This window comes from Brachyistius frenatus, unplaced genomic scaffold (assembly GCF_029030835.1).
Source record: "Brachyistius frenatus isolate BFR_SWC_R1_liver_20210118 unplaced genomic scaffold, ASM2903083v1 Contig_204, whole genome shotgun sequence".
NCBI lineage: Eukaryota > Metazoa > Chordata > Actinopteri > Embiotocidae > Brachyistius > Brachyistius frenatus.
The window spans coordinates 628,557-649,633 of NW_027210803.1; the positions used below are offsets into that span (position 1 = coordinate 628,557).

The window sequence follows — 21,077 nt, forward strand, 5'->3', positions numbered from 1 at the left end:
TTCTGGATAAAAATCTCATGAATATTCCAGATTTTCTGTTCTCACAAAAATAAAGACAAAACACAGAATGAGCGCTGCATCGGACAGGAAGGCAAATACTACAAAGCAAGCGGGCCCATAGTAGGTAATCAGCACACAATGTGCTCGATGAGATTTGACGAGGAATTGACCTAATGAGATTTATGACTGTTCAAAGTAATTGATTAACTGTTTGATCACAATAGCTGCACCTAAACACACACGTATACTTGTTCCGATAGCAGACAGGAGTATTTCCACAAGAAACGGACATAATATTTAATGCTCTTATTGTTCTGATGACTGAATCTAGTATGAAGGGCCAGGATACGTTTATTTTACTGATAAAAGGAAAAACCAAGAGAGCCGGTTCAGTAAATGCTTTCATTTCGTTTCATTTGAGCCTCAAGTGAAAACAATATGAACCTTCATCTGAGGGCGAAACATCAACAGAATGTAAATAGTGACGGGATCTAACTGCAGGTTTAACTGGTATATGTATATGTATATGTATATGTGTGGTACTGAGTCTCAATGAGACTGGGGGGGAACAGTGTTGGTAGGGGTGCAGAGTGGATGTTACCGGATGACATCATGGGTGATAAGTTCAAAGGTGCGAAGGCGGAGCAATGGGAAGCTCGTTAGAGGGCCTCGGAAGTCCTCGTGAAGATGGAGTTCCGTCCGGTAACTAATCTGTCTGCATCAGTGCAGAAGCGCCCTCAGAGTTACCGAGAGAAGCAGTGTTTTCACGGATTTACAAGCGAGGTCGCTGATTCCTGAGCTTTTTGCACTGCAGCCACTATGTTGTGTTTAAACCGGCCAAATGGACAAACGCCAGCAGACGAAAGACACCCTCCAACTGCGCGTTGACATTACTCCAAGACGAGCCGCGCAGCCTGAGTCGGGACATTTGGAAGCATCCTGAACTCGCCGGTACCGAAACACACGCGCATGACGCGCTGGTCCGGTTCTTCGAGGAGCATTCACGGGCGGTCGAGAGGCACTACAAACTGCCGACCGCGTTCACAGCCAGCTGGGGTCCTGCTGTCTGCCCCGCGAAGGGGGAGCCGGTGCGACTATGACGCGCTGCCCGGCATCGGGCACGCCTGTGGGCACGACCTGATTGCGGAGGTGGGCGCTGCGGCCGCCGAGGGACTCAAAGCTGCCCTGGAAAAAAAACAAAAACACCGTGAACTACCTGTGAAGGTAACGCAGACCAGCTTCAGGGGACCTATTTAAGTCAAACTTTGATAAACGTATGTGTGTTGCAGGTAGACAAGTGCAACACACTGTAAAACTTGATGATAAAAAGAAAAGTTAAACCCCCAAAGGACATTTTACATTCTTAAATCTGTTTATTGTGACTCACTCAACAGGTGAGAATCACTTCCTTCTAGAAGTTATTCTGATATAACATCCCCAATGAAATATATCTACAAGATCCGAGTACACTTGCAGTTCGTTAGTTTGCAGTTTGTTAGTCACTGACAAGTTAACAGCTTCCAACACATTTTGGGGGGATTTTTGTTTTGGCATATTAATAATACAATAATTAATAATACTTGCTTTTTTTCCCCCTTGAAATATGTTTAATTTGTTATCCCTCTGTTTAAAGAAGGTTGTCTTTGGTTCAATTTAAAAAAAAACAAAAAAACAATAACTTTTCCTTTGTTATATTAATTGTTTTGAATGACTGAACACTTTTAAAAAAAATTTTTTTTTTATTCCAGATAACTGTTCTGGGAACTCCTGCAGAGGAGACGATTGGAGGAAATTGGAGGCCGGGGCCTTCGCTGACATCGATGTGGTCTTCATGGCTCATCCAGCGCAGCAGGACGCTGCATACGTGCCCAGTGTCACAGTCGACACGTAGGTTCCTTTTCACTGCACGATTTACTCTGTGTGCCCTCTGTACTTTGAACACGTAACTTTTTACATATTGTACACAACCCCGAAACCGCCATGTCGATGTTATCCAGGGTGTTGGTGAAGTACCACGGGAAGGCGTCGCACGCCTCTGCGTACCCTTGGGAGGGAGTGAATGCCCTGGATGCTGCGGTCTTAGCCTACGCCAACCAGAGTGGAGGATTCACGGTGTGGCATCTTCAAGATAGTTAAGCTTTAAAGTTTAGTGTCGGGAAAACTATCCCATCTAAAGGCTTGTTGGCTTCATGCGAGAACAAAGCACATCGTGCTCAGAAAAAAAAAACCTGATCTAATAAAATAAAGTATCTGTAACGTATCAACTTTTCAAAATAACAGTAAAATCCATCCCTGCTACATGAAATGTAAAGGATCTCTTATAATGATGGATGCTCTTTGATCTCCCTCCCTGTTTCTTTTTTTTTCTTCACAACAGGAATCATCAAAGAAGGAGGGATGAACCCCAACGTCATCCCTGCCTACACTGAATTAGAGTACTATTTGCGCACCCCGTTGCTGAAGGAGCTCTCTGACCTGAAGACCAAAGCCGAGGCTTGCTTCAAGGGAGCTGCTGTTGCGACCGGTTGCAAAGGAAGCTTACTTGGAAAGGTCGTCTTCCATGTGCCTTCCTGATGGCAGGAGAAACGCTATATCCTTGATGTAGGAACCAAAAATATATGTTGATATATTGGAGGGAAATGCAAGTGGATTCTTGCTGTCATGCAATATTGCTGCTTTTTGAACATATTCCTGTAATTATGCTGCAAGTGCTGCACTGCTGTTACATAATTCACTGTTACCTTCAGGCTGTTTTTTTTCCGTCTGTACGTGCCTCTGGCAGGTTTAGTCCACATTACAGACCACGCACAGCCGTATGTACTATAACTATATAGAAATCCTTTACCGTGATGTATTCTTAAATGTATGTTTTACGAATCCTGCTAAACTTTTTTTTTTTTTTTTCTTTTAAGGTGGACATAATCTACGCTATAAATATCCTGCCTAACGCCACACTAGCAAACCTGTGTGAAGATAACGGAAACGCTTTGGGGATTCAGCTTACAGATCAGCCACACCTGTTTGTTTGCCGGTAGGTTTTTAGAAATGCAGACATCGTCATCTCTTCCCGTCTCCGATCTGCACAGAAGAAATACATGAACATCAAATGTGTAACAGCAGAACTGTGATCTAGTTTTTTTTTAAATTTATTATTTCACAGATTGTGCTTTTTGTTGTTCACTGAATCCACATAGAATTTGTAATCACAGTGAATTTCTAATTATCTGGCAGGTTCTACAGACTTTGGCAATGTGATCATTCGTAGTGCCGGGTATCCGTCCTATCTTCTCCATCTCCTCCGCCGTCTTTAACCACACGCAGGAATACACGGAAGCAGCAGGTGTGGCAGCACGTGGATGTTGGGAACAGATGCTTCTTGAAATGAAATTGAATTGTACTAAGATCAGAGGATTTTTTGTTGTTGTTTTTTTTGCCATCAATCTCTTTCCAGGCCACTGGGTTTGTGTGTTTAGTTTCTATTTACTTGGTGCTTCATTTTCACCCCCCACGTCTCTCTTCCCTGTGCCAGGAGCTGAAAAGGCCCAGTTGAACACCCTGAGGACAGCCAAGGCTCTGGCTATGACAGCTGTGGATGTCGTTTGCTCCCCTGATCTGCTGAGGCGAGCGAGAGAAGACTTCAATGAGGCCAAAAAGAACCAGGAGAAGTGACGACGGCTTTGAATCTTTTTAGAGATTAAATAACAAAATTAGAAGAATGTAAATATAGGAATTTTACTGACCAAGTGGCCAGAATCCAAATGAATGATTTATATTGCTCTGTGCCTGTTTGATGTGGTAATCTGCATATGAGTGAATACTGTGATATAAACTAATAACTATCTAAGACTGTCTTGTTGTGATTCCTTAATGTCATCATCACCCCTTTATGATCACTTCTTGATTTCATTAACTGTGTATCTGACCTTAACATCTGTGCAAACCATATTACACCCATGAACATGTTTATTTGTTAATACTCTGATGCTTACAGGTCACCTTGATGCCTGCATGTTTGCTAGCTTCACATCACTAAAGAAAATAAGTCCAACAAACTTTATTTGATGCCCTCCTTTATGTAATTGCACCTAAATTATTCCAAATTAGGTATTCATAAAGAATGCCGTATTCACTCTCAGCTATGTTTCCCATTTGGCCTGGTCGAGAAGTGGTTTTGCTTTGAGTTCTGCACCTTTTTAACAGTCACGCTACCTATTTCGCTCATTTACATTTCAGGGCATGCTTTCAGCAGCAGGTCGAAAACCTCGCATTCCCAAGATGGAGTCACAGTCGTGGTGGAAAGTCAGGTTCTTTATCTTTCTCTGCTGCCTTTGATGCAGCGAAGCCTTGGTTTCATGATAGAAGGTTATGAGAGAATAGTTCACAAAGTTTAAATTGATGCCCTTTTGGAAGTTGTTTGGTTCAAAACAGAAACTTCAAGATAATCCAGAGTTTTGCCTGAGAGATGAGAATTTTTTTTTTTTTTTTTTTTAAATAGGCTGAGTGTAAGGTGTGTATATATATATATATATCCTTTTACTTACATGTGAGCGGTTAATGGTATTACAAAATATCCAGTTAACATGATTTATTATGAATGCTCATCAACAATCAGACCTGTGCCAGAGAGAGAAGAGAGACCATGGAGCTGGTAGCAATCCAATAACTGTGAAAGCCTATCCTCCACGACTGTGTAAACAAACCGTAGCAGCAGCTGCAGGAAAACAAGATACAAATTTTGGACCAAGACTTGAGAGGTCATATGGAAACCTCTGCTTCAATTGACATGAAATCTGTGATAACAGATTTGTCTGTTTTTGTCTGTGTTGTAAGTTGATCTCAATGGATGTCTGCAAAAATGTAATTTTCATCCATGCATCTCAATGCATTTCTGTCTGCTGAATGTATGACACGCAGGAGATTTTAAAAAATCAGTACAGTGACTGTGATGTTCAGTTCTGCTCAAATCATTTTCACATTTTCAGAAAACAAAACATTTATTTAGCATTTCCCCACATATAACATGTTTAATTTAACATCTGCATGTTTAGTCGTTAAATTGCCATAGACCACCGAAATATATTTTTAATATATCCTTTGCCTAACAAAGTATAAAGTTGTTTTAAGCTGAAAAAGACGATAAAACTAGCAACTAACAGGTCACAGTGAACCTCAAAGCCTCACAACAACAAAACAAGAGATGAGCTTCAGTTGTGTGTAAAAAAAGAAAACAAAAAAAGAAGAAATAAGGTCATTAAAAAAGTTAATGTCATAATCATTGTTTGGGATTTACTAAACATATATTTTAACATTTGTAATTTTTATAGACTGCATTATTTTTGCCTTTTTCCTCAACTTTGTCAACTCACACAAATGCAACGCAGTAGCTTGACAGCCAAATAACTTCATTGATACAAAGTTCACAAGAAAATGTAACATAAACTGAATCATACTAACATGCTGCAGAATAAAAATGGAACTTTGAGAATAACCAGAATATTTTTTTTAAAGGAATATTACCACATTTTGAGAAATGAAATTTTGTTTGCTTTCTAGCAGACTTAGATGAGCAGATTGATAACACTTCTGTGCAGTTAAATATGAAGCTTCAGCCAGACAACTTAGTTTCGCACAGAGACTGGAAACAGGGGGAAGCAGCTAGACTGACTCAAAGTAAACAAAATCTGGACCGTTCAGAAATCAGTCGACACTCCAGAAAGTTACTGATCCCAGTCAATAAGTAGTTAAGCTCTTAACCCCTTTTAAAACAGGGTTTAGAAATTTGTAAAGATTAAATAAGATATACCTTGTTAACTAGTGAACTGTAGATGTGCTGGTCGGTGGACTTTCTTAAACCTTGGATGGAGGCAAATATTTAGGTGTTTTGCCCTCTTTTACAAGTCTTATGCGAAGCCAACTGGCTGCAGGATGTAGCCAAACATTCAAAGGACAAATATGAGAGTAGTATTAACTTTCTAATCAGTAGAAAGCAAATAAGCATTTCTCAAAATGTTAAGCTATTCCTTCAGATTTTTTTTTTTTTGGTCTTTGAATGCCAAGTCAAGCTTATATGCAGAGGTGGAGGATCTGTCCATACAGTGGCAATGCCAGTTAATGTAAATCTGTTTTCAGTTTACACTTTCAGCTTTGAAAATGTTGTCACAGTCACTGCATCAAGAACTGAAAAGTAGCTGAGGTAAATTGCACAGTTACACGAGCCAACGTTTGTGCACCTCTGTGTGCAGTAAGTCCTCAGTCAACAACAATATCCAAACATCTTTCCGTCAACAGTGCTATACATACAACAATAAACCACATAGATTTGATGGTGTGACAAAAACAGTGACACAACTGTCCTGTTTGTCAGTAGCTCATTTTTTTTTTTTTTTTAAAGTCATCAGTTTTAAGAGCCTGGGTCAAGAAGGCAATGGTCACCCATCTGTCAATAGTCCCCATGCGTCTAATGAGCAGTTTATCTGTACGGAGAGCATCAAGTGCAATGTCATCTTTCCTGCTCTTGGACAAATGAGCCGAACTCCTGTTGTCCCATCATGGACAGCGCTCGCAGCATTTCATCCATCCCAGGTTACAAGTAGATGGACCAGTAGATGATGTTAAAGAGGATGTACGCTCCAGGAAAAACAACCCTTGAGTACTTGTCTATGGCGTGGGTGTCTATCCAGATGTTCACGTATCCTCTGGGTGGCTTCACCTGGCCTGTGATTTGTGGGTCATTCAGCGCCACCTGGGCCAAAATTCGTTCCTGGCGGCCACCGTTCTCTGGCATCCCATAATTCCCCATTGAGTTGACATCCATAGACCCGTAGCCAGTGATCTGGGGGTCTGTCATCATCTCGTCAGGGTTGCCAATGCCACATGTACATGGCAACTGTGTCAAACAAAGTGAAAAGAAAACACTAAGTCATTTTGACATTCAGGTAGACTTTCCAACAAGTCCTCGGACCCATCCAGCCATATTGGTCCTACCCTCAAATATGACCCACTGGAACGTTTCCTAAATTAGCGCCCCTGGTTAGGTTTAGGCACAACAACCACTTGTTTAGGGAAAGATAATTGTTTGTGTTAAAATGATAACTTGAACCATGTTGTGTGTTATTGATAGGACTTCCTTAAGTTATGCAACCTTTGTTGTCAACGCAACAGAAAACACGGTAATAAGAAAAAAAGTGTCCCTATTTGTGGTTGGAAACGGGAAACGAACAGCACTTAGCGTAATGCAGTTTTTGTCGTCAGGGCAACAGTAAATGCGGTTTTGAAAAACGTTACCCACTTGTGGCTGGAAACTGAAAAATATCAACGCAACCCATTTCCTCCAAAAGAAAAACTCTTACGTAGACTTTATCTGAACCGCGTCACTTCTTAAGGACAAAAGATTGTTGTTATTTATACGACCACTAGAGGTCACTTAACTTTAAAACGTAGCAGTGGGTTGTAATAAGCTGTTTGCACAAAAGACGTATGGCGTTGTTTTTAGTAGGACAATATCGGACTTTCTGGGAAGTTGTAATACTAAAACGAGGACATGAATGCATCACTTTCTTGAATGTTCAGAATTTTTCTGCACGCTCAGAGACTTTAAATAACTTTGGTGTGAAACATTTATAGAAGGCTGTTTGGGCTTGAAATGTTCCTCCGGGGTTTGTGGGCAATTTGGCTCCATATGCTGCAGCAGTTGGCAGATGACAAATAGCAATATAGTACACAAGCTGCAGTCCCAGATTTAATTTGCCGTAGCCCTGAGAGCAGCTTAAAGAAAGCCAATTTAGAAAATATTTATCTATTTATTGGAAATGCACATGCATTTTTTATGTTTCCACCAGTTCCAAAATATTTTAATGTGTAAAATATTGAAATGTAAAATTAAGTCAACTGTGTCTTTGGATTACTAATGCTTCTATTTGACTTCCATGGACTGTCTCCTCTCCTGCTTTTAATGAGAAGATATTTCTTATTCGGAATAACTAAAATTCGATCCCAACCATGCTACATTTGATAAATTTAAATTAACAAATGGAGAACTTTTAAATTGATATGAACTATGGAGGACTTTTACAGAGTGTGTGTTTGCACTGGTTGGTTTTAAAGCACATGATGTCCCGTAAAGTACCAAATACATCAGGTGCATAGTCCAATTCAAGAAGAACTAGTGTAAAACGAAATTCAACTCTCTTTCTCTCTTTTATGCATCGGAGCAACATTTGCTCCCAACAAAGAAGATAACTGTTGTTAGAATGGCCAGAATAAAACCAAAGGTTAACTGTGTTTTCAATGAGCAATTACAGAGAAAAAAAACAAAACGTGAAAATGAACACTTACTCGCTCCCTCAGCTTCCTCTCTTTCCTTTCCTGCACGGTGGAGAGGTAGTTCACCGCCGCGTACTCTATCACCGATAGGAAGACAAAGACAAAACTGACCCAGAGGTAAATGTCCACTGCCTTGATGTAGGAGACCCGCGGCATGGAGGCGTTGACCCCGGTGATGATGGTGGACATGGTGAGCACTGTGGTGATGCCTGAAGGGGAGTACAAAAAGATTTTAGTCACGGCAGTGTTGCTGCTTATACGATGACAATCCACATTCACAGGTACCAGTAATCCTCTAGGATACACATGTACTCGCTAAAACTTCATACAGCAAGCTGTTTTTATTGAGCATGGTTAATGTTACAGTTCATGGTCAGTTTTTCCACCTAAACATGATGGTTGAAGTGCCCCAACCTCTTCTGTCTTATAAAATTGTGACAAAAATAAGAAAGCGAGGATGGAAAATCATTTCTGAAACTCATCTTATAGTTACATTCGACTTGTGACAAGGTGTCACAATTAGATACTAGTTTATTTGAATGTGTCACAAGCCAAAAATATACCCGTTACAATATCCTAGCCACCATGGTAATGTTATAAAATGGCTTCTTTTAGCACACTGGCAGTTCAAAACCGGAGGTAAATAATCCCTTTACTCTCATGTGGGACAAGGAAAGGTATCATATTGTCACAGTTTTTAGAGTCCTCCCATTTCTCGAACAAAATCACACTTTACAGGTGCTTTGCACTGGTCATCCAATCTCAGGGGAAAGCCTGTCCTACCTAGTGGTACCCTGGCGGGGACGGCCCTGCGGTCGATCCAGAAAGACACCCAGGACAGCATGACCATGAGAGTAGCAGGGAAGTAAGTCTGCAGCAGGAAGAAGAAGATGTGGCGCCGCAGGGTGAAGTGGATGTACAAACGATTGTACCAGCCTGGGAAGAAGAAATATCACCATTATGCACACATTGTCATATGTTTGCTGTTGATACACTGTGTCAACACTTGAAGCAGAGGTTCCCAGCAACTCTGGCAGAGAAAGATAGGACACAAAATCCCCTTTTATGCTTCAGGTTGCTCTTTGGAGCTGACGTGACATGTGGTTATAAGAGGGCTGCGAGGCTTTCACAGTGGCTTTTCGAGTTGAATACAAGCGGTTGCCAGGAGTTTGATTCATTTGGTTTTGCAGGAAGGATTATATATTAGTACATTTTTGGTGTAACAATCAAGGAATATGTAATGATACCGTGATCCTTTAGTTAGAAAAGGCTTACAAAGTAAAATGAAATTCAGTAAAGTTCTATTTCACTTGTGATCAAGTCTTGCATGCATGGTGCAGACATTTGCATAATCCATTTTTTTTTTTTTCGGCATGTGTATCTGAAGTGGATGTGTTGGGGATGACAATACCTGTGCTGCTGTAGAACGCCAGCTTGGTGGTGGTGTGAAATTTCTGGATGAGGAACTGAGACAGAGATATTCTGTCGTCGGTGTTCAGGGATTCGTTGCCTTTCTTCCAGTACAGCATCAAGTCGTCATCTGTGTACGCATCTGGAGGGGGAAATATGTGGAAGTAAGAACGTCTGCTGCAAACCAAATCAGGACAGATTTGGTACGCACAATGCTGCATGTTCATGTGAGCAAAATGTGCGAAAAAGAAAAGAAAACATGATAAGACTTCAAACAATAGAGCCCCGCTAGCTTTCCTTAGAGGTTGTGAGTTTCATGTAGTGATCATCATACACCCTTGCAGATTTGTTAGTCTTAGAATCACACTGGAATACTACTCTAGGAAAGTTTCTTAAAATGAAAGCTGTGGATTCTCTTTGAAGCATCAGCTAAAAAAGCTTTCATGGTGCGATGTTTCTGGAGATTTCATGAGATATCTGATGTTTGAACTTGACATTTTGCCCTTAAGAGGGTGTAAGAAGAAAGCTCATTGGGGGCTCCACAACTGAAATATTTTTTTGTGTACAAGAAGCATGAGGATTGCAGAAGAAATTCACACAAGAAGTCATTTTCTGGTAACTAGGAGGATCTACAGATAAAAAAAACAAGTTCAGTGGCTTATCATGAATATAAATCTGCTGTTTTGAACCAAATGGTTGGCGGATGGGAAAAAAAAGGTGTGTCTGACTGACATATTTGCCCTGTTTTAATAAATCCACTCACAGCTCTCAATCTCCAGTGAGCAGGTCTGGGTGTCCAAGGGGAAGCGGCTGAGGTCCATGTTGCACATGGCAGTAACTGTGATTCTGCAGGGAAAACAAACAACAAACCATCCACTGTAATTTAACACCTGAGAAAACAGACGATTGAAGGTTAGGATTCCAATTTTTTTTTTTTTTTTTTAGTTTTAGCCAAAACAAAACAAATAGAGACGCAAGCTGTATGTTTTGTGCTCGATAGAGTGGCGTGTGTGCAGGGCTGCTGGCTTGGCTTATGTTTTTATGCCATTTACCATCTTTGTATTGTCTCACTGCAGTGTTGTTTCATTTTCATCCACTATCCCACTTGTTTTTCCCCATTTTTAATCAAATGACCTTATGCCGTGGTGTCATTGCAAAAACTAAATGGTTTCTAAATTGCTTTCCCGATTAAATGAAGATTAGAAAGTCAATACAGTGAACTATAACATGACAAACATTTGGCATTCTCCTGTTATTTCGCTGTCGCGAAAAAATTTCCCCTCGGGGATTAATAAAGTAACTACCTAACCTAATCTAACCTTATTAATTCAAATCTGCGACACGTAGTTTAGAAATATAAAATGTTGTTTTTGAAAATGCTGGTGAACCTGCTTTGAAATTCAACACAGCGAATCAGACCTGTCTAGTTGTTTATCGGTAGGTTTCCGTCTCTGCAGGAAAAAGTACTCTATTACTTTAACATCACAAGAACAAATAAAATTCTTTGACTGCTGTATTAATATTTAAACTGTTTGGAAGAGCATTTGTCAAGATTATCAAAAGGCACTGGGAGTCTTAGAAGGAGTCGGTCCTTCTTGGCTCAGTGAGACAAAACATCCAATTGTCTTTGTGTTCACCTGAGACTGTAGAGCACGTTGCCATCTGGATAAACCCTCAGCATGACGTTGTCTGTGGTGGTGTCGTGGATGAAAGAGCGCTTAGAGTGGACAAAGAACATGTCGGGGACCCAAATTTTCTTCACCAGGCGACTGTCGAAGGTCATGCTCTGGTTGTTGGTGCTCTGAAACGACAGCCGCTCGTCCTTCCAGTAGTGACGCAGGTACAGTGTCATGGTGAAGTCCTGCAGGGGAGAAAAAAAAAAAAAAAGGAAATTGAGGGAAATACAGGTGCTGTACATTCAAGCCCTTTCCAAATGAGTCCACACAATACCGAGTAAGCCTATCACCACCAGATAAAATCTCTCTGTATTTCAGTTTATGGGGTTTTCCAATCTGGTGTCTGGTGAGACATGCCCACCTTGACCGAATGAATTCAAACTGGATGTGCTCTATGGGCGGAACAGGTGCACCAGACACTTTGGCTTGCAGAGGTGGCTAACTTCAGGTTTGGCCCTGTGCAACTTAATTTGGGCTAAAATAATTCAGTCATATGCTGCTTCTAGATTTTCCAAATGTTTTTGGACTGGATAAAAAAAAATCTGATAGTGAAACAAGTGATATTGCGGAGAATCCACCATTTTGCAGTTGCAACAGCAGCGTGCCCACGACGTAGCACATCAACAGTCTCTTGCTAATTACTCTCACTGGCAGAAGGGGGACACAAAAGATCCACACAGCAGGTTTAAGTGCCATTACAACACTACAAAATGACTTCATTATTTTAATTTGTTAATACTGATCAATACTGATCAATACTGATCAATCAACCAATTATACTGTCGTGGCTGGTCAAGGCGGACCGAATTACATCTTCACAGATTACAGTTAGGTAGTCTAGTTCAGTGCTTCCAAACCTAAGGGTCAGGCCCCACCAAAAGGTCACAAGATAATTCTGAGGGGTTGTTAGATGATTAATGGGAGAGAAGAGAGATAAAAACGCACTTCTGATACATACATTTTGACTTTTTTTTTTTCTCAGATTCTTTTTTGTTTGTGTCAAATATTGGATCATTTGTGGTTGAAAAAATATGTTGAAACCATACTTACCATATCCACCTCAGAGATGGTGTCCAGACTTTCAACCTGAACATCTACTCCAACAGGAATCGGAGGGCCTGAAAGAAAATAGCCTCATGTCAGAAATGTTGTTATTCTGGCTTCTCTTCTTCATTATGACTGTGACACTACGGTCGAACAGTCAACATGACCATTACTAAGACTGTCTGAACCTTTTTATGTTCTGGAAAGCAGATTTGAAAAAGAACAACGAGTCATAAAAAATATAGAGTAACTGCTCGTCACAGTCTGGCTCTGATTCTTCTTTTGACCTATTTCAGCCCTTCTACTCTGCAGCATCATCATCATCATCATCATCATCATCATCATCATCATCCAACAGTACACAAATAAAATGAGATCACAATAATGGATCAAAGTTGATGCAAGGGTGGATGAAATCCAACTCTCTTTTCCACTTCAAGTTGAGACGCATTTGATGGTTAAAAATCGGACACGGCAAAAGGAGTCTGCAAGGAGTCACCTGGTGGGTTTATAGCAGCGGTTTGTCATGTGATTAAAAGTGGTCTGTTAAAAAGCGAAAGCCATCATGGCTGACTTTATTCTTTGTTAAATACAGCTCCCGTGTGTTTTTCAAGGAAAAAGACCACTAAAAACATAAAAAGTTATGATTATTATGATTTTCTGAAACAAAAGCCCGTGTGCCTTTATCTCGACGATCTCGATAATCCCACAGTCCAAAAAAGCTGACATCAAATCCCTCTACTATACAGTGAAGCAAAAGACACTATATTGCGATGTAAAGCTGCAATTGGAAAGTCCAGCACAGTTTACACTGATGGTGTTATGAAGGTCTTTAAGAGCTTACAGGACTATTAGGTCAGAACCAACGACAACTGCACAGATCTTATCCAGCTGCACTTGATGACTGAGGATGCAGCTTCTACAGCTTCTCTGAGCCAGAGGGTTTTTCAATTAAGAATTTGATTTAATCAGCACTTCTGACCTCCAAACGCTGGTCTCATGGTGAAGTCGTGGTCGTCTATTCTCAGGAGCTGCTCAGATTTCGTCATTGGGGATTTCGTCATGTCTGGACTTCGTTTGTAAATGGGGCTGTGAAACAACAACATCGGAAAAAAAGAAACAACACGTGGTCACATTGAGCCTTCAGTGATATGTAAAGCGCAGGTTTTAATGATGAAATAAAATATGGAGAGGACTTTTAATTTGAAATTCTGAAAACTTGCCTCCCAGATTTTTGACCTTCACCACCTCCCATTTCGGTGTCTCTTCGCGACCTGTTAATAATAATAATAAAAAAAGAAGTAATAACGTCATACAAATGCAAAGCTTCCCTGTTTCGCTTATTTTCATGTTTTTCATTTCAGTTATTTGCAGTGTGTATTGCTTCATGGTATTTGTGTACATCAATTTGCTAAAGCTGTTTGAACCCTTATTGATCGTCCAGTATGGTCAAACCTGTTTAGAGCACCTGTCTGTCATTGCAAATCACTACACAGACTGTGTTTACATATTGAAGTCACTGGCCCGTTACACATTTGATTGAGCGAAACAGTTGAGCTTCTGTCAGTGCCGCTTCTCAAACGTGTCTTATTGCTTTTCAATGCCATATATAATAATATATGGAAAATATGATGTAAGGTTTTTGATTTTTGATAGAAAATAAAAAAAATTGAATGTCGCATTTGGCTTACTATTTTCTGGCATTTTACAATTAAATATATGAATCGATTAATCGAGAAAACGATACGATTAATCGCTAATGAAAATAACGTAGTTGCAGCTTTTATTTTGAAACAAACGCTGCTTCATGAAATTTTAAAGCCTAAATCTACACTGGGTTAAAGGGAACAAGAGAGAGAGAGAAAAAACAACAACTTTGCCTTTCATTATTTTGTTATTGACGAGTCTCACTCTCAAATCACACAAAGGCCAAAAGAGCATTTCCTTATCATATCCAATTTAGAACAAGCCAGCTCTTTTTCTTTTTTTTTTTGGCAACAGTCTTCAAGAGGGCTTTCTCTCTACTTGTCTTTTCTGCAGCCTTTTCAGGCCACAGAGAGAGAGAGAGAGAGAGAGAGAATGATGAAGTCCAAAAACCCTAAAATGGATTAATAGAGTAGAGCATGCTGTGACAGACAGAGCTAAATCCCCTATGACAACCACAGACATGCATTTAGGAAATACCACAGAAGAAGAAAGGCAGCGACGGAGGGACTGCACAAAGGCAGGAGAAAAAAAAAACCCCAAAAAAACAGAACACAACCAGAGCAAAACGAAACAGTAAGAAGAGGGTTTCACTGGGTGCCGGCTGCTGTGCTCTGACGGGGCGATGGGTGCTACTCGTCTGCGACTATCCGGGCAGCTGGTTCCTAATCCTCTTGGCAGAAATGCCTCTCCAATCTCCTCTCTGCCTGCCTGCCCGCTTCCAGCACAGAGCAGACCGCCTGTCTGCACACTGCTCTGCTCTGCTCTGTGTGGCCCCGGCATAGTTTTGTGCAGCCGTGAGCCCGCATGCGTCCGCCGCTGCAGGAGACGCATCCCATCGGGGTTAATGGGCCACATTTCTGCAGAGGTCACTGTGAACGCATTCATATATGCTGGCTCAGAGAGGCGGGGGGGCAGAAAGAAACAAGGTGAAATTGATGGAGAAGGTTTCATGTTGACAGGCTTCTAACTGACGGACGGACGCGATGTAGTGCCTTCATTTGAAGTATTTCGAGAGTTATCCTTGAATTTTTTTTTTTTTTTTTTTTTTTACATATTTGGAAAAGAACTGAACGAACCAAATGTGCTCCGTTGGCTTTCAACTGAGCATTTGGTAGTAATGAATTGGAGATATTTAGTCAAGCCTCAAGTGTTTCTATCTCACCACCTGGCTTGCTTTTGCTGTGCAGCTGACTGACAGCTCTATTGCTACACGCTGTTTTCTTTGAATTCATGCATTTTCAGATGTTCATCTCTGTTACATCATTTTTTTTTTTTTTTGGTCTTGGGCAAATGGTGATTCATCTTTCTCATCAGAAGGTGTTTTTCTGCCCCCGAAATCCTCCTACGACCACTCTAAATGATCCCTTAAACCTCAAGAGGGTTTTCCTCCCCTTAGATGTGTTCTTATGTGGGACTCCACTGTCCTACACGAACCCGCACCCCCCTCCTCCCCTCCCTCCTCCTCCTCCCTCCTCCTCCTTCCTCCCCCGTCTCTCCGCTCTTCCTCCTCGAGGCAGAGAGTGAAGAAAGTAACATAGTGACAACTCCGGCAGCCCACGCCCGCAGACGATTTTGCAATTTCACCCTAATGAAAGGAGGAGCGCAGTGATGGGAAACACACACACAGAGAGAGAGAGGAAGAGTTTCACTTTGGTATACAAGTGTAGAAGATTTTTTATTTTGTTTACCCCTGCTGGAGGAGTAGTGGGAGATTTACATCTGATTTGTATTCACAGACTGCAGGGAGAACCCAGCAGAGAGGAGACTGACGGGACTTTAAACTAGAGGGGTAAAAAAAAAAAAAATAAAAAAAAAAAAAAAGGAAGAAAACAACAAACAGTGCAGCGCAGACTTGATAACAAAGACGACACTGGCATTTCGAGATCACACTGGAGCTTTGATGCCACTTGCGCTTTCGGTCTTCTGCAGATTTTCCACAGATGGTCGCGATTGTGCTCCTCTTGTACTTAAATGATCCTCATCGTCACCTCGGGTCTCACGTGATCATTTTTAAACGAGTGTAATTTCACTGTTTAGTTTTTTTTTTTTTTTTAAAGACATCTTTAACACGGATGTCCCTTCGCTAACTTGCCTTGTCGCGTCTTGTTTTTCATAAGTACGTGACGTCAAACACATTTATTTCACTGAGACGGATGAGAACTTTTAACAGCGAGCACATTGCTGTTTGACATCGCCTCTGATCTATAAATAACAGCAGATATAGCGGGGGGGGGGGGGATGATACTGTATCTAAAGGCAGGGGGATTATGATTTGAGAGGGTTTGTTGAATATATTAAATGAAGGCAAATCATTCAACGCTGATAGCATTATGAGGCGTGTGGCACCGTACTTTCTTTGCCTGCTTGGGAAAGTCTTATCATCTTCACCAGAGATTAACGCAAAGGCTTTCTCACTTGAAGCTGCAGGCGACAGTCGGACTCTATGACAAAAGCGAATATTTGTCTGTCTAGATACTGGAAAGAAGGCCAGCCTGCACCAATCTTTTATGGAATACTATTTATCTCGATGTATGTGTGTCATTAACATAAAATATCAATGCACGTTTGGATTTATCTAAGTCGACAGTCTATCCGAGCGTTGCGTTCAGCAGCTATTCAAAGCCATCTGGAATGTGTTCCGTTCACTTGGGACTGGAGGTGAATCAAAGCTAATTAAGTTACAGAATTACAGAGCAATTAGTTGGATAATCGATAAATACTTTTTTTTTTTTTCCCCCAATCCAAAATGCCACAAATTTCCCAGTTTATCCATACTCAGAAGGTCAAATTGGATGCTTTTGCGCATTCTGCACAATTCACATTCGACAGACCAAATGACAAGTGATTGATGAAGAAAATAAGCTGCTGATTGCTTTCAGTAGCGGTAAACAGATATCTGAAAGTAAACCCGCGAGTAAATTGTGATAATTACACATTCTATTTAATTCTGACAATTTTGCTTTGAATATAGACTTTCAGCTTTCCAAATACATTTGGTGAGATTCCACCACTTACACACAAACGATCAACCAATATCTGTTTCAACTTCAACTGAATGAATCACTGAAGAGATCATCCAAGTTTTGCAGCTCTAATGTGAGTCAGATGCTTTGCGTGTTTTAACACTCGTACTGCTCCCAGTGTTTCACAGCAGTGATAAAACACTGAATATTTTCAATAGAGCTGAAACAATTAGTCGATTAATCAGGTACTCGAATGACAGAAAAATAATGTACAAGTTTTCAGAATCAGAATTACTTTTTTAAGTCCTTTGTTTGACCGAAAATGGCATAAAGACACTGATTCCTGCTCCTCAAATATAAATAGTTGCTGGGTTTTTTTCTGTGTGTATCTACATGACAGCAAACTAATTATCTTTGAGTTTTGGTTAAAAAAAAAAAAAAGAAAAAAAAAAGAGTTACTTACAGCTCAACTTTGTACACAACAGTTTCAAAATAATATAATGATTCAAAATAATTATTTCTGCAAATTTTGCTGAATTTAAGTGCTCAGCTTTACCTGAAAGCAGTTTGACAAATATTCCGCCGTGATGTCCTCATAACACGTCTTTACGCTTCAACATATGCCCCAATTTATTTACTTTAATATATATAATATGTTGTATATAATATGTTTTTGTTGTGTAAATGTCACATTTCTACTTGTATGACAGAATTAAAACAAACAAACTGTCCTTTCTGTGTAAATAACTTGCGATGTCAAAGCCAGCTCAATAAATAATATGCAGAAATGAGGATGCTTTCGTGGTTCCCAGATCTGGTTCAGTCCTGACTAAAACATCTAATCCAATGGACGCATTAACAAGGCAGCAATTAGCCTAAATAATCACCTGAAAATGACATTGACTACAAATGCTGCTGGCAGGGAAAACGGTCATTAACTGGCCTGCAGCAGTTGTGGGGCAAGAGAACACAGCATTCCCCAGTAGTGCATAAATAGATGTGTGGATTTAGGTCTCCCTCTCTCTCCGCTCTCCAATCTGCTGTCTGAATAAGTCTGTTTCCAGAGGGGGAGGGAGCCGCACAGGTGACACAGGAAACACTGGACAACGCCGTGTACCCCTAAAAAAAAAAAAAAAACATCTCCAAGAATACAATGGAGCCCTTATGAGGGGGGAAAAATAATAATTTTTACAATTCTGTTTATGGGCAGATTTTGCATTAAAAGCTTAATTTACATCCCACTGAGACAAAAAACACATGCACACCAGTGTTTGGGTTTTAAAACACAGCACATCCAATACTTTGTCGGCATTACCTGCTTTGTTTGTAGGTTTCCATCTGGTGACCTCTCGACTGGACCATCTTCCCAGCTGCAGCCGCGAGCCAAACACAGAAGAGCACAAGGACCGCATCCACCTGCATGGTTCACATTCCCCAGAGGACGGACCTCTCCTGTCACTCAGAATCTACTCCGCTCCAGGGTTTGGAGCACTCTGCCTTCCTGAGACATTCCCTTCTCCAAGCGCCGGAGCCGATAAGAGGGAGGGAAAACAGCAGCAACAGCAGCAGCAGCAGCAGCAGCAGCTACGCTGGGCTATTCTACGGCCTGAGTGGAAAACATCCTACGGTGCTTAATCTCCACAGTGGGAAAAGCAATTTTGACTAAACCCATAAATCCTTGAGCGTCAGATGGTACAGATTTGATCCCTCCAGCGGCGGATGTGCCTGCCTCTCTGTGCGCTGCTGCTCTCAGATATCCTGCACTCTGATGTGCTCTACTCCACTTTGCACCGCCCCGAAACACCAATTCTCCCAATGATGCAGCATGCTCATTTGTAAGGTCAACGGTTTAGAAATACAGACGCACAGAGGCTGAGGCGAGGCTCCGTGTCTGATCTCAGAGGCTTCCCGGCTCCTTCTGATGCTGGAGTCCCGTGTTGACATGCCTTTTTGTCTGCTCGCTGTTGTTTTCAGGATTTCTGCTTTGCTTGAGGTGAACTTGTTTTTGTTGTTGTTGTTGCTGCCTGCTGTGGTGCTTGCCACTGTTTTTTTTCTCAGAGGACCCAGAATTGGGAATATTTTTGAATGCCCCAAAGAATAAATACCAAGGTAGATGTGTTGGCAGATGCAGCAGTAATATGTCCAATATGGTATTTCAATGCAAAACCTGCAATCATTCATGATTGATAATGATATATCATCTAATAATATGACTTTTTAATATCCACAGTATTTTTTTTTTAACAAAGATTTGGTCCTATTTTTTTTGTCAGATGATAACAAATACAACACGACACACGTCAGATGCCAGCATACAACATGAGTCCAATCATTTACATATCAATCTCCTTCAACAACAAAAAAAAACCCCCTGTGTTTTATTTAATGTAGCAACATGCCAGAGGCTGCAACACTATTTTTTGGTCAAAACGTGCGGTCCATACGAATAAGCCAGTCAAAAAAGGTCTCGGCACTGACGTCACCCTCCGCCCAGCCATGTGTCCCTCTGTTTTTTTTTTTTTAGCAGACTGAACAGTTGGATTATAAGATCATGAATTTGGGTTAGCTCCGTCAACGTCAACCCAGAAATTCGTGCAAGTAATGTTAAGCATTGTTTGCGTTTCAGATTTGTGGATCCTTCTTTGCAGCAGTACTGCTGACCGAGCGAAAAAACAGCCGCACCAACTAACGCAAACAACAATATGGTGAACGTCCTCTTCCTTATTATACCATCGATTATTTAAATGCTAATTTGTTTTTGTTGTTGTGCTGAATTGTGAGCCTAATGTAGTGTGAAGTGACATTAAAAAAATAATGTAACATGTTAGAGCAATATTAGAGCCATCAAGCATAAATAAACTGTCAATTTTTTTTAAAATAATAATATGGATACATAAATATAATGAAATTCAGCTGTTTATAGGAAGTTTCAAAGTGACAGAATCAGACGACGCTATCCCCCTCTAACATACTGCAACAACATCATTTTTCTACAAATGTGGTGGCCTATTAATTTAGAGAGGCAGCAGTTAGTTGGCTCTGCCAGCTGGGTGTTGAGTTGAAGCCACTATGCTCCTGTGGTGTGTTGGTAACTCATCTGTCCTAGCAGCAGACCACAGGTTTAAATTAAAAAAAAAAAAAAAAAAAAAAAATACCAGTAACAGCTGGACATGTCCGTGCAGCAGGCAAAGTCCGAACAATATCCAGCTTCACCCATCACAGCAAGGTGGAGCAGCTGCAGCTGTGCTCTCCACCTCCACCATCAGAGATTGGCCTTTTTAGAAATGAATAATGAGCCTAAAATGCATCACATTATGAATCACTTCATCTCTCCTTTCCTTTGGATCTGCAGAGTATTTCCCCAAGAGGCAGTGTACCAGTGTCCCTTAACTGGTCCCCTAACTTTTATATACAGTCAATGGTCGGGACCAACACGGCTCCTGTTCATATTAGAATACATGTAAAACCTATTGCGTGGCAGCACAAAAAGTAGTCAAATATCCTTGCCATAATCTTTCAGATTATTACAAAACAATTTTTTTGGCCAAGGTACGTTTTCAAAAATAAACTCAAGTCACTCTGGAGGGCAAACTGGGCAACACTGTTTCTGGTTGGAACATAATGTTTCTGTATAATTGGCATAATCTGTACCACAATTTATTCTTTCTTCCATATCAACAATAAACTAATTATATCGGCGATGACCGTCGACCAGCTTCCAATACAATGTTGGCTTCCTCCTCCCTCATTACTATGATTACATTGTTTAATGAACTAAATAACTTTGTGAGCAAATAGGAATCATGATTTCGTTTGCTACAGCAAAAGTACAATTTTCCTAACTTCTACAAATAATGTGCCAAACTACAAGTGTTTAGATGTGATCATTTTGTTCCTACAAAGTAATTGGTCGAGGAGCTAACGGGTAGCCTACCTCTTTTACCTTCTTTACCAG

General features: G+C 40.7%; 2 protein-coding genes across 3 annotated transcripts; one reads left to right on the top strand and one right to left on the bottom strand.

The window, feature by feature from the left end:
• Positions 1-718: 718 nt before the first annotated feature.
• LOC138633038 (peptidase M20 domain-containing protein 2-like) lies at positions 719-3,949 on the top strand. The gene is given in 12 exon segments (XM_069719012.1): positions 719-895; positions 897-1,087; positions 1,089-1,224; positions 1,749-1,788; positions 1,791-1,887; positions 1,998-2,086; positions 2,089-2,112; positions 2,378-2,562; positions 2,868-3,027; positions 3,232-3,254; positions 3,256-3,340; positions 3,530-3,949. Coding segments are annotated over 12 exon segments (1,224 nt in total). The 5' UTR covers positions 719-841; the 3' UTR covers positions 3,670-3,949.
• A 656-nt stretch (positions 3,950-4,605) lies between these two features.
• Positions 4,606-19,051, bottom strand: LOC138633044 (gamma-aminobutyric acid receptor subunit rho-1-like). Of its 2 annotated transcripts, none has more exons than XM_069719021.1 (10): positions 18,438-18,553; positions 13,676-13,726; positions 13,435-13,541; positions 12,459-12,526; positions 11,370-11,593; positions 10,496-10,578; positions 9,734-9,874; positions 9,106-9,258; positions 8,434-8,531; positions 4,606-6,886 (listed from the first exon to the last, which is right to left on the bottom strand). In XM_069719021.1, exons 1-10 carry the CDS (start codon positions 18,542-18,544, stop codon positions 6,584-6,586), a joined length of 1,335 nt encoding a protein of 444 aa, XP_069575122.1. In that variant the 5' UTR covers positions 18,545-18,553; the 3' UTR covers positions 4,606-6,583. The 2 variants fall into 2 exon arrangements, with proteins under 2 accessions (XP_069575122.1, XP_069575121.1); XM_069719020.1 differs by having other exon boundaries at positions 4,609-6,886; positions 8,335-8,531; positions 18,438-19,051.
• Between the last annotated feature and the right edge of the window lie 2,026 nt (positions 19,052-21,077).

Coding starts and splice junctions, on each gene's coding strand:
- LOC138633044 (XM_069719020.1), bottom strand. CDS start 18,544: ATGCAGGTGGATGCGGTCCTTGTGCTCTTCTGTGTTTGGCTCGCGGCT. Junction 9,259..9,733: donor GGCGTTCTACAGCAGCACAG/GTATTGTCATCC, acceptor TCTTCTTCCCAG/GCTGGTACAATCGTTTGTAC. Junction 6,887..8,334: donor AGAGGAAGCTGAGGGAGCGA/GTAAGTGTTCAT, acceptor TGTTTGACACAG/TTGCCATGTACATGTGGCAT.